This window comes from Solea senegalensis, linkage group LG18, assembly GCF_019176455.1.
Source record: "Solea senegalensis isolate Sse05_10M linkage group LG18, IFAPA_SoseM_1, whole genome shotgun sequence".
NCBI lineage: Eukaryota > Metazoa > Chordata > Actinopteri > Pleuronectiformes > Soleidae > Solea > Solea senegalensis.
The window spans coordinates 17,061,713-17,074,482 of NC_058041.1; the positions used below are offsets into that span (position 1 = coordinate 17,061,713).

General features: G+C 41.1%; 1 protein-coding gene across 3 annotated transcripts in view; it reads right to left on the reverse strand.

Annotated features, from left to right (window-relative positions):
• si:ch73-103b11.2 (myosin phosphatase Rho-interacting protein) overlaps nucleotides 1–12,283 on the reverse strand; it is a 33,398-nt gene extending 21,115 nt beyond the window's left edge. The window contains exons 1-11 of one of the 3 annotated variants that reach the window (XM_044013579.1): nucleotides 11,569–12,283; nucleotides 8,668–8,745; nucleotides 8,034–8,099; nucleotides 5,757–5,908; nucleotides 5,264–5,339; nucleotides 4,690–4,843; nucleotides 4,030–4,501; nucleotides 2,218–2,362; nucleotides 1,070–1,126; nucleotides 863–931; nucleotides 673–762 (exon numbers count right to left, since the gene is read on the reverse strand). In XM_044013579.1, coding sequence (XP_043869514.1) covers nucleotides 673–762; nucleotides 863–931; nucleotides 1,070–1,126; nucleotides 2,218–2,362; nucleotides 4,030–4,501; nucleotides 4,690–4,843; nucleotides 5,264–5,339; nucleotides 5,757–5,908; nucleotides 8,034–8,099; nucleotides 8,668–8,745; nucleotides 11,569–11,676 — 1,467 coding nt within the window. In that variant the 5' untranslated portion in view covers nucleotides 11,677–12,283. Of the gene's footprint in view, nucleotides 1–672; nucleotides 763–862; nucleotides 932–1,069; nucleotides 1,127–2,217; nucleotides 2,363–4,029; nucleotides 4,518–4,689; nucleotides 4,844–5,263; nucleotides 5,340–5,756; nucleotides 5,909–8,033; nucleotides 8,100–8,667; nucleotides 8,746–11,568 lie in introns of those variants that run through there. The other 2 variants (XM_044013581.1, XM_044013582.1) reach the window with 2 other exon arrangements.
• Nucleotides 12,284–12,770: the final 487 nt, after the last annotated feature.

The following is a 12,770-nucleotide window of genomic DNA, read 5'->3' on the forward strand; positions in this document are numbered from 1 at the left end:
GACGTGCTTCCAGCTCATGTAAACAAAGGAAACGACCTTACAGCTACTGTCCTACTGTCACAGATTGACTTTGGTATGCCAAGACTAAAATATGTCACATCACATGGACAATGACTGCGTTGCATATGATACATGTCCATCATGTATTTTGTCAGTCAAAGGATTTCACAAAGAAAGCTCATCAGGTTTAGATTAGTGTGTCCTGTGATGGACTGGCGATGTGTCCAGGGTGTGACCCCGCCTTTCGCCCTCTCAGCTGAGACTGGCACGGCGTCCCCTCGCGATAAAGCAGTAGTGGAAGATGGATGGATAACTACATGTATGGTGTGCCATTACTGTACATACATGGATTTTAAAATGTAAATGTTGCTGCATAAAAGGAGAGAGCTTGTTGAAGCATGAGGTACGGTAAACACACTGTGGGGTCACAGTCACAAGCTGTTGTTAAACCACGATGATGTCAGCCTTGCACAGAGATGACAGATGCAACGTGGAGTGACATATTTCAAGTTAGGAGGATTGTTTCAAAGGAAGAAATGCTGAAATCTGATACCGACAGTTGAATCACATGCTTGGTATCTAAGGCTCTTTATAGCCCGGCAGGAAGCAACAGAGTGAGATAATGATTTTCATTTGTACTGGTGATTAATGACATGAGGAATCAGCGCTCACCAGGACCTGGAAGCCGTAATTCCTCTGGACGGGGAACGTTTTGACATCATAACACGTGGAAAGGTCAATCTCACCATCGAGGTGTGAAGCCTGTGGAGAAATAAACAATGCACAGAATGAACGTTAACCATCCTTCAAATGAATTTAAAAAGAAAAATGACAATGACATCATCATCATTATTATTCCCACCTCCTCAGCTACTGAGTCCTTGTAGTACCTCAGACTCTGGTCTGTCAGGACAAACCAATGTTTCTTCCACTACATGGAAAAAAAGAGACAACACTTCTTTATTTCACCACGACTCAGCAACAACTGTGTGTTTGTCATGTAATATTATTTAGCTGGAAAGAGAAATAGATTCTCATATCATTTATTCTCTTAAAGATCACTTATTACCACTCCATCGTCATACAGCTTGGTCATCCATCCTTTCTTGAAGTTCAGCAGATCTGGCTGGACGGGAGACAAACCACAGTAATGTCATCATATTTGCATATTCAAGTAGATGAATTAAATGTTCACAAACAACAATGTGAAATTCAGTGACCACATGATGTGCTCCAACAAAAAAAAAGATATTATCATTGTCACTATTTAGCAAACATGTGCACTTGTTTACTACTTCAGGTCAAACAGTGCGGCACACATGGCTCAAGCTCGAGACCGAGTGGCAGGAGCTGGACTTTCCCTGTGAAACACAAACCAAGCTCGCGTCTGTTTATAGACTCTAAAGTGAAGCGTTGGTCCGAACCTGCCGCCTGCTTTACTCAACAGTACCTTGTTTTTGTGGAGCTTCATCAGGTGTGGTGTTACTGTCTGGCACAGAGTCATTGCTTCACTGAGCAGTCTGTTTGTTTTCTTCAGGTCCCGCAGACGAACACGCGACCGTGGCCGACTCTCCACTGGCTATTTATAATTAACAGCAGCGGTAGTGGCAGTGGTGTGTACATGAATGTGAATGTGTGAGTGAGTGAGTGAGTGAGTGAGTGGGTGGGTGGGTGGGGAATCTCGCAGCTGCAGCTTGGCCTGAGAAACCAACCACAGACTGAATCATGTCAGCAGCACACTATGACTTCAGTCCACTTTATGCCATACAGTCTTTGGCTAATTTGATTTCATCTGGAGGACTGTACCAAGTGCTAATGGGGGTGTTTTCAGAGCAACCCTGTTCTACAGGTAACAGTGTGACTTCAGAGAACACCCCCCCTTGTTTTCAGTATTTTGGATTAGCCCAACCCACAGAGACAGATCGATTAAAGAACGTTGAGCGTTTCATTTTAGGCAACAGTCAGTCGGTCCTCTAACATCCATGTCAAAGACATCACAGTGTGGCAGCATTTCTCAAAAATAAGTGGCGATAAAAAGGTCAAAAGTCAGCTCTGCTACAAACATGGCATATCATATACCAGCCACCAGGGGCAGTGTTATTATTGCCTCAGATGTCTGGGTTCAGCAGTGTTATACCTACAGACAGCATACCTAAATCTTGGGAACATTTTACACCTTTTCTGATTGAGTTGTTTAAATAATTGAAGATGGCATACATGTTTATGGAGCAGATCGCGTCTTCCGCTGCAGCCTTGTCTCGGGATTAGCGTGGTGGTGTTAGCAGAGGGCTCGCTGTGGCTGCTCGGGTCCTTTTGCTCTACAAGCTGACCCTCCTCAAACCGCCTGAGGATTTGAGAAAGCCTAGGAGACACAATTCAAAGTCATACTACATACATACTACAGTTAATGTGTCACTACAGACAAGTCTTGTTTTAGAATGAGCTAAATACTGAACAATCAGAAGACACTGGACCAGAACCAAGATTGTACCAAGATTTAACCGTTCATCGGGTGAATAATTAAACAGCTATGATGAACTACAATGTTCACTCAGCTTCTTTTTGGTTGATTATTGTATTAGCTGTACTGATGTGGTTATTGTAAGCAAAGTTGTGTTTTAATGATATAGCTGTTGTTATTGTTATGGTTTGTTTTGACTGTAATACGGTTGAAAACTGGTGCATGTTGTCTCCGTCTGTCCTCATCTGTCCGTCTATCCCACCCCTTCCTCCTGTCCGGTGCAGTGGGCTCACAAAACACAGCCAAAAATAAAAAGTAAACCACGGGAGGAGCAGAGCAAAGCTGTCTGACACCAGTAGGCATCTCGTCAATCACACCACATGCCTGGGTTGCTTGAGATGACAGGTTTAAAATAAAACAGACCGGGGGATCACAGCAGCTGCAGGTTGATGCTGCTGTTGACACATGGAGACACTAACCTGTGCGTTTTTTTTGTGTTGGGTTCTAAACAGAAATGCTGGTTAACAGCAGAAACTGTTTTCATTTTCCAGCTTTAAAGGTCACATAGAGGAAACATAGATCCCAATCCCTAAGATCTTCACCTATTTCAAATCTGGCCCTTTTAAATGAGTAATTAAACAGGCCTGTTGTAGACTCTAAGGGTCAATTGGCACATAATCTTGACACAAAGTGCTGCACAAAGGGGTTGTATTCAGGTCTGAATTATCAATGAAGCCAACCAGTGTTTTGCTTGTCATTCACTTTAAATACAAGATGCTGTTTAAATGGTGATTTACTTAACAAAGTTAAGTAAACGAGTCTATGCAGAATCTCTGCACCGCGTCCCTGTGTGCAAACATGTCCCGGTGGGTCAGGCTGTTTGGGAAGCAGGTGAGGTGCATAGTTGAAGAAAATCAAAAATATCTGAAAGAATAGTTTAAAAAAAATCTCAAGGAACCAAAAATGTTTGGTTAAGAAAGAGATTTTCGCAGAACTAATGTTGGAGACTGTATAAAATGTGGATCTCTCTAACCTGGTGCACAACTGAAACCTCAGTAGTTATATTTATGCACTTTTTATTTAACAGCTGTAGGTGACAATTCAAACCTGAAAACCTGTTTGACGTAAAAAAAAAAAATCCACCTTAGAGAAATGTACAGCATTTTAAATGAATTAACAAATGTCCAGCAGAGGGCACTGTGAGCGCAACAGTGCTGTTCTGTTGTTTTGAGGCAACAACGGCGGACACAAACGAAACTGTCCAAGATATCAAAGCATCAGAAGAGTGACATCAGAAGAGAGACAGCTCACAGTTATCGCTGTCTCAAGTCTTCCAAATACATATTGATATGATGCTCGGAAAATCTATTTTTTTATTAACAGCCTAAGTGATGATAATATATTAAATTTTTCGTTCCTTTAAATTAGAGATATTAAACATGTTCTTGATGGCTCCCAATAATGGATTAATAGTAACCATATTTAGCATTAATCTGCATTCATCTCATACTGTATGTCAGACAATGTCTGAAATAGGCCTAGTACGACATTTATCCATGACCCCTCACCTGCGCTCCTCCCCGAACAGCCAGGCGACCTCCTCTCTGCCAGGAGTACATGTTCGTGGCCGCAGCTCTGTGTGGAAAGCTTCTCTACAGGTCTGTCTGTGAGGCTCACACCGGCCCACTCTGCTTCCTCCATCAGTATCAGCACTCCTTTCACCAACACTGAACTCCCAAGTGGACTTAGTCCCAGTGGCACCTAGAGTCTCAGACCTCTGAGAGGAAGTGATTGTGGATTGTGGAAGTGCACCTGGTGAAGGGAGCAGATCCTGGGAAGGTTGACCGGGGGGAGTTGGAGGTTCTGTCTTGGGTTTGTACCTGGGACCAGGAGCTCCTAAAGAGGAGGAGGGTGCTGAAGAGGAAAGGGTCACATGCTGAGGCTGCGCAGACTGTGAGGAAGGCTCTGACTTGGTCTTTTCCAAGGAAAAGTAGCCACTCTCCACGCGCATCTTGCGTCCAGTTCTCACAGTGCCACCATCTGAAACATGGACACGCTGCCACTGACATGAGACAACCAAAACAGTCTGTAGATAGTGATGAATTTAAAGCCCTAAATGTCTTCTGTAGCTCGAAAGGTCACGGTAAAACGCTTAAAAAAGTGGGTGACAGCTTTATAAAGAGATCTCCATTTCATAATGTGACACAAAAGAATTGGAGATTTCTTACCGTCTGGAGTCGTGATGGTGGAGTCTGTTTGGGGGATTGTGGTCCTGCTCCACTGGCTCTCATTCTGCCACAGAGAGGCACGGCTCTTGGGGACAGACTCAGCACTGCCTCCACTGCTGCTGCTGGTCACTGTCACCTTGGCAGGGCCAGGCTCCTGGGCAGGGGAATATAAGGGAGACACAGAGAGACGACATTGAGCACTGAGAGAAATATGGCAGTGATCCAGAACGATGAAGGGACAGACAGATGCCTCATGAATAAATAAATAAATAAATAAATAAATAAATAAATAAATGCAACCGTTCTAGTTTCATGAATATACCCAATATGATTTAATTTTTTTTTTTTGACATTTTCACAGATAAAGACAAAGGACAAGAAACAACTCGACAACATAGAATTGCAGAGACCAACAATAACAAAACAAAGTAAAATAAAGCAAATAAATAAATGATTTTTTTTTTTTTAAAAGTCAAATGTTTAAGTAATACAGGGCAACATTTGAATCATGATCATGCCTAATTTAGTATGGATTGCACTACTATATAGTGAATTGTGTGTAGTGGTGCATTACCTGGAGATTTGGTTCAACCTTTCGTTTTTTCTTCTGCTTGTTGGTAGAGGGATACACAGCCAGAGCTTCCTGCCACCTAACAACAATAAAACACTCCAAATAGAACTGGGCAAGAGTACATGATATCAGCAAAGAATTAATAAACCAACATGACATTATAATCGCTCGATAAAAACAACAATTTCTGATTGTTTAAGCTTCTTAAATGTGACACCATTGATGGTTCTATTTTCACAGCCAACGACACTACAAATAGCATCTTATGTTGGACTGCTGTACAAGTTAATGGTACGAGTGTGCTCTCGAAAGGGTCTAATACACAGTGCCTATCATAAGTATTCACCCCCTTGGATGTTTTACCCTTTTATTGCTTTCATAAATTAATCATGGTCAATAAAATTTGGCTTTTTCACACACAAATGTATTGTTTTACATGATTTTAGATCATGTGATCATGTCTTTGTAATTCCCACAGTAACAGACATCCTCTTACCCATTGATGACATCTTTACATTCTGCCCGTATAAAGTACTCCTTCTCTGGGGTGACGATGCACAGTGAGTTCTTGTGACCTGTCCTCATCTCTCCATCGATGACGTCACAGCACTGGTTCATATTAATTGTACCCTGAGGTAGAGTGCCGGGCTGCATGGACACAACGGAGACCAGCAAAATCATTCAAAAAAAGAAAGGAAGAGATGTGCCCACCTATCCTTCCACATGGTCCTTCTGCCTCCCAACACAACCCAGCATCCATGTTTATGCCAAGCTTGGCACACATAACATAACATAACAGAGAGTTAGTGTTTACCCGCAGTACAGATTTATATAAGTGTAGTGCTTAGTTATTTTAAATGTTCTATGTGTGCCCTCTGCTGGTTGTTTTTGTAAAGCAGTCATTTAGGTCACAGGTACATGTGTCCTGAGTTGAAGGTATCATCAGTGTGATTTAAACACTTCTACATGTCAGTGCTGACGTCTCTCTCTCTTTATGAACTGTACATTTATATATTACTTTGTCTGCACCTCGGAAAATACTGGCTTCTCAAAGTACCATCCTCATCACCAACGTTAAATACAGTGGCGTAAATAGACCGAGCAAAGTCAGCCATAGACTTTTCACAGGAGGCAGATTCATTATCAATAAGATCATTTGCTCTCTCATCATCATCCTCTTCCTCACATATACTGTACTTCATACACTGATACAGCCAAATTATAGTTATTAAGTTATTCAATTATTATTTTATTTTATTCAAAATTCCTCAGCTCCAGTCCGATCACAAACCCTGGTACAGGAGAACAGTATTTCTGATTGAAGTACCACCAGAGGGAGCTCACGTACAACCCTTTCATACAAAAGTCCTAGCTCAGTGGTCAGCGACTACTACTCAGCATTAATATCCGCACAGTTTTTTTTTAATTTCATTTAAAGTCATGCAGAAATCAAAGCCTTTATTCTGATAAAGGATAAACTTGTCAGTCAAAGGACAGTTTTAAGACTTTCTGCGGTAAAATGCGGGTACTTTTTTAAACCAACACTTGAACTTGTTCCGGTATATAAGTACTCCAAGCAAGGCATGAGTTTCAAAACAAACAACAAACCTCATCACAAATCACAGCCCTCAGCAGATCACAGTGTATCAGGACATAGTTCTGGTTAAATACGTCAAACTCAAGAACCCAATTTGTGCAACGTAACCAGAGGTTGTTCAGTTTGCGGTACAATCGCACCATGAGGGCAGAGGAGAGTCTGCGATCTCATGGTCAAGGTCAAGTCACGTTCATTCTCAGCTCGTGTGTATTTTTCACAATGTGAAGCACGGCAAAGAGGAAGCTTTGCATAAAGGGATTAAAAGTAAGAAAAAACTCATGTCAAATATATCAACGCATGCCCTTTATAAGTGTCACTGAAGCAATGACTCACTTAGTCTTTATGTTTTGTTTAACCTCTTAATGCAATGACTTTTAAATCATCAGAGGGCTCTTGACATCGAGGTGAGAGGCCAGGCCAACAGCTGGGCTTGACAGAAAGACGGACAAATAGACGTTGGGACAGCTGGGCCTGGGTGTGGGCCTGCTTCAGACTGGACAGAGAGACAAGCGTCAGCTTTACTTGAGAGCCCTGTCACTCTCAAACAAAGGAAGGGAGGTTTGGAGACGGAGGGACAAGCGGAGCACGAGGGATTAAGAGGATTAAGTTGCCAACTTCACGGTCACGGTCAACAGCAGAGTAGCAGGGAAAGGACTGAGACTTTTGGACATTACAGCCATCTGTGTATAAACGAACCAAGAGTACTGAGACGGATTAGAATCAATCACAAATCTGATTAAACAAGAAGCACTTTTATATTCAGCAGCAGATTCTTTGGGACACAGACTTAACAGCTCTACAGGTCTACATGCCAACGTGTCCTTTGGCGAGACACTTAACCCCACATTGCTCCTCATGCAAAACTGTAGTGTAAAGCAGACGACCAGAAAAGTGGAAATACAAACCATTTACCATTAAACCTGTTCACTTATGAAACCATTTAGTGCGAGCAGAGGTTTTGCTCTAGAGTCCCCAGACCCAGACCTCTGAACCCACATCACTCTGTCACCTAACCGACACCCTGGCCCCTCCGTCTCAGTTCCAGTATGTGTTTTGATCTTTGCATTTAGCAGAGAAGGTAATATTGTAATGCAAACACAACAAGTAACAAGTAGAGTTTTTTTCACTCCGAGCAAACAAAAAACAACAGCTGACATCAATAAAACTTTAACTCACCATTTCATCCAGGACATAGTGAAGTAAGCCATGCTCATAAAGGATGAAGAACCTCCTCTGCCATTTCTGTTAAAAGAAGAGCAAAATTATCAATAATCATGGTCACATGCTTTTTATAATTATCAGTCTTCAGAAGGCTAAGGCAACATCAGCAAACATACACCATATTGTGTTGTGTTTAATGAGAGATAATATATATATTTTTCAAAATTGTTTTTAATAAGTACAGCACAGTGAGAAATAGTAACGCACTGGTAACATTTTTTATTAATTCATTGTCACTACCACTGTATCCTCCACATGAAGATGGCCAATCCCAGCTGACATAGGGTGACAATTCCAAGACTTTAATGTTGTTATTTAGTCAATCATATTATGCATAGCTATTCTATGCCTCTAAAGAAAATACAGCTGAGATCTGAAGGACGCACATAAGTCCTAACTCTTTTCATACATTGGTGTTCATATCGACCACTTTCCAATTTTAGATATAAAATAGCTTTTCTTTAATATTGTTGACACTTGTGTTGCACTGTTCAGGCAGTTTAAGTATCACTTTAGAAGTAATATCAGACCATACCACTAGTAAATCCTACTTCTGAAAGTGATGGAAATCAAGACCAGGAACACTTACCCGGGTTCGGTGTAATGGATTGTCAAAATCAGTTCCCTCCGGTGCCAGCAGCAACCATCCTCCAGATATAGGTTTTGCCTGATGATGGAGAGACACAGTTACAGAATCAAACACAATACCCCAGACATCGATATATCTATTAAACGTTATTAAGAACATGAATTCATGTTAGGTGGAACTACTGCTAATATAGCTATAGCCAAATAGCTGATTACTCACTGAGGTCCAGCTGGTTATTTTATATTATATTGTATGTCCTCACATGTGAAAGACTGTGCAGCTTTCATACTCAAGGCCCTGGTATACTTCCACGCATGTGGATCGTGTTGCTTGTGCGTGGTCAGCGCATGCACAAATTGAATTTCTGCCCCACCAGCGTCTGGAGTATAAGCCACACTCACCAAGCAGAAAAAACATTTCGACAACAGAAGAAGTAGTTGCATAGGACTGAAAAGATGACACCCTGGTGGAGGAGGTGAGGAGGTACCCCCACCTGTACAGCTCCTGGTGACCCTCGAACCGGCCGACACGCTGTCAGCCGTGAGCCGCTCTAACCAGACGTGTAAACATTATACAAATGAAAGTTGAAATGGCAATTCTGGAAACACTTTTGTCTATGTTCGGTTCCACATTTTTCTACAATAAATGATTCAACAAATCTCCTCTGGTGCAGTGTGGGTTGATGCATGCCCAAGGCAAAATGCTGTTTATTGTAGTTGTTGATAAAGATCGAAAATAAAATGGGTCCTAGAACCAAACCTTGGGGCACACCTTTTGAGACCTCCAAGAATGAAGAGGTGGTGCCAGCCACCTGAACGCACTGCGTCCTAGTTGTCAGGTAGTTGCCGAACCAGGATGTGTGTTTGTGTGTGTGTGTGTGTGTGTGTGTATATATATATATAAATATAAATATATATACACACATATATATACACATAGATATATATACATATATATATATACATATATATACACATACATACATACATATATATATATATACATACATACATACATATACACATATACATATATATATATACATACATACATACATACATATATACATATATATATTATTTGCTTCTAAAAAAATCTTTCAATAGATCACTCACTATTCTTTCAAATAATTTTGCGGCCAAACAAAAATGTATTTTTATTACATAAAATAAAATCATTTAGAAAGATTAAATCAATACTTTGGTATTTTTATTTTGTGTTTCATGATTGTTTGCTAAATTCATAAAGTGTTTGTGATTTGTGGAAAGTGTGGTTTGATAATATTAACACAAATCTGATTCCATCATGTCTCCGGTGTCCACATCAAGATCCGGCAGTCATAGTCCCCTCCCCCTCTGCCATATCAACAACAACTGTACGGACTCCTCGTCGCTATTCGAGGCGTGTAAGAAGTCCTCGGGTGTATTTACAAGTATTGTCATCAAGACTTAGTTAGGAATATTTCAGTTACAATACCACTCTTAGTTATTAAAACATTTTTACAGACAAAAAAATGCCTCTACAGCTTCAAGTGTCAAGTATTTAGCGAGACCTACTTACACTTGAAGAGTTGTGGGTTCGATTCCCGGCTCCGCTAGGGCAACACACTTAACCCCACATTTCTCCTACATGTAACACATAAATGCGCTGTATAAAAGAGTGAGTGAATGGGTGAACGGCAAAAACCTGGAGTGAAACCCTGAATAATATTATCAGTAAAACTACTCTTACATGTTAAGAAACATCTGCCGTGATAAAGGTGCATTACACCAGGTTTATTCAAGACATGCTTGATAATGACATTAACTCATACGTGTTCTAGTATTAACAGCTCGCTAACATACCTGACATGTCATACTGCCCTGAGACTTTTGCACAGTACTGTCGTTTTTAAATAAGCAAGGTAAATATTACAGTTGGTGAGTAAAATGTAGTAGAGGCAATAAAAATAAGTAAAATTATAGATTTAAATTCCTGTAATTCCTCTGCAGGAAACATAGGGGAGACCAGGGACAGCTGAAACACCTTGAATTCCTCCAATTAGAAACAACTTAGAGTGATGACACTCACACATTTGAAACTTCCTGATGGTGTTATCTACAAAAGCTTGTTTTTTTTTTAGGTAAAAAAAAACCCAAAACTTTCCTGTCTGATGTACTTTTTTGGATGGTGTTTTAAGATTAAATGTCTTATTAGAATAGTTTTGTAAGCTTAAAATAGAAATGGCCAACAAGGGTCAAACTAGCAGTCAAGCAAGAATATTCATTTATATTCTAAAAACTACTACTACTACTACTACTACTACTACTAATAATGCTTATTGTTTTTTACTTGATGTAAGGTGACCCTGAGTGCCATGAAAGGCGCCATCAAATAAAATGTATTATTATTAGTAGTGAATCATTTTCTTGCATTATAATTTGACGGCTTCACTTCTTTTCTGTCATGTAGTATGAGAAAAAGGTAAACATTACTTAAAAACATGAAATTAATAAATCACAATAACGTGACTGATAAATATTTTCCATTTTGACTATGATTGATTCATTATGTATATTTTACAGCCTGTTACAACCGTCCCTATACACTGGGACGGTTGTGGAGATAGTGAATTAAAATCAATTTTGCAACCTGAACATATTTCATAACACCACTTGAATACATTATTTCAACAGTTGACAGATTGAAGTTTATAATATAACACATTGGTTATTCCAGTGTAAATGGTTTTTGATGTATTGCTGAACATTGCCTAACATGTTACAACTGTCCCTGGTGTCCACTACACGTTTGACCACAGACTCTTGTTATGAGGTGCACATGCACACTGACAGTGAGGCATTGAGCGTCACAATATGACAAAGTAGAAATATAACAAAACGAATGTTAAAACGTATTCACCTGGTTTGAGTCTTTGTCGTTGAGCAGATGTGATTCTCGAGGCTTAAAACAGTTCTGACATTTACTTTTGTTGAAAATGTTGGCTTGGAATTTCCGACAGGATGACATGGTTGATGAAAATGAAAAACGAAGAAAAGATGAACTAAAAGTCTTTGTTTGAGGGCAAAAAAACCTCCAAAAACCTGCTCAATACTCGCAGCCAGGTGTGGATGGAGCAGCCTCGAGTCCAGTGAAGTGAATCACGCGTGGTTCCCCCGTGCGTGGTTACCTGAGGCGACGACCTCGCGTTCACTGACGTCTATGACGCACATGTTTGCAGCTGAACCGCAAACTTTTCTCTGTACACAAGTCTGTCCGCAGGCTGCCAACACGTTGTAAGACAGGCGACAGGGACGTGGGCGCTCGTGTGTCCTCGTCGCGTGGACGTCTCACGGAACACTTACCGGGCCTCGCGCTCACTGCACAGGTCCTGTGTGCCTCCATAAAGCGGAACGTTTCTACTTTCCCGTCCCGTGTGTGTGTGTGTGTGTGTAACAACTGACAGCGCAGTCATCGCCATTAAAGTTATTTCACTCATCTCCGATCACGGCCGAAGACTGAAGTTACACCGTGGACGCGGCTGTCAACGCGGGGGAACAACAGTCGTGTCGTGGGCTGTGCGTGGTGGCGAAAACTCGCTCTCTCGAACAGTCGAAAACAGTCCGTGAAGAGAAGGGGCGGGGCTTAGTGGAGTGGTGAGTGACGTCCGATCACGGCCAATCACAGACACTGTCCAATAGATCCTCGCTCCAACCCATCTGACTGTAAGAATAACCGTAAGATCCGTGACCTGGAACCTGTCTTACCTCGTATGTTGCTGTCTCACCATAACTGACTGAAAAATCACATGCTCAAGACACTGTAGCGTGAACTGCACATTCAACCATGTTCATTCTGCCAAAAACTGTCGCTCACTCACATAGAATATACCACAGCTGAGTCAGGCTGATACAGACCAGCACATTTCAGTACTCAGAGTCACATTGTCAAAGCTCTACTGAGCTCTAAGCGTCTTACAACCAGGTCTAAGGGAAAACCAGATCTCAACAGGAATGTGGAAACTCCCAAGAAACTACCAGCAACACACTAAACAAACCATTTTAAAGGTTTATTTAAAAAAAAAGTTCTAAATGTCTGCTGGCAGTCTGGCTGTGAGTGGTTCA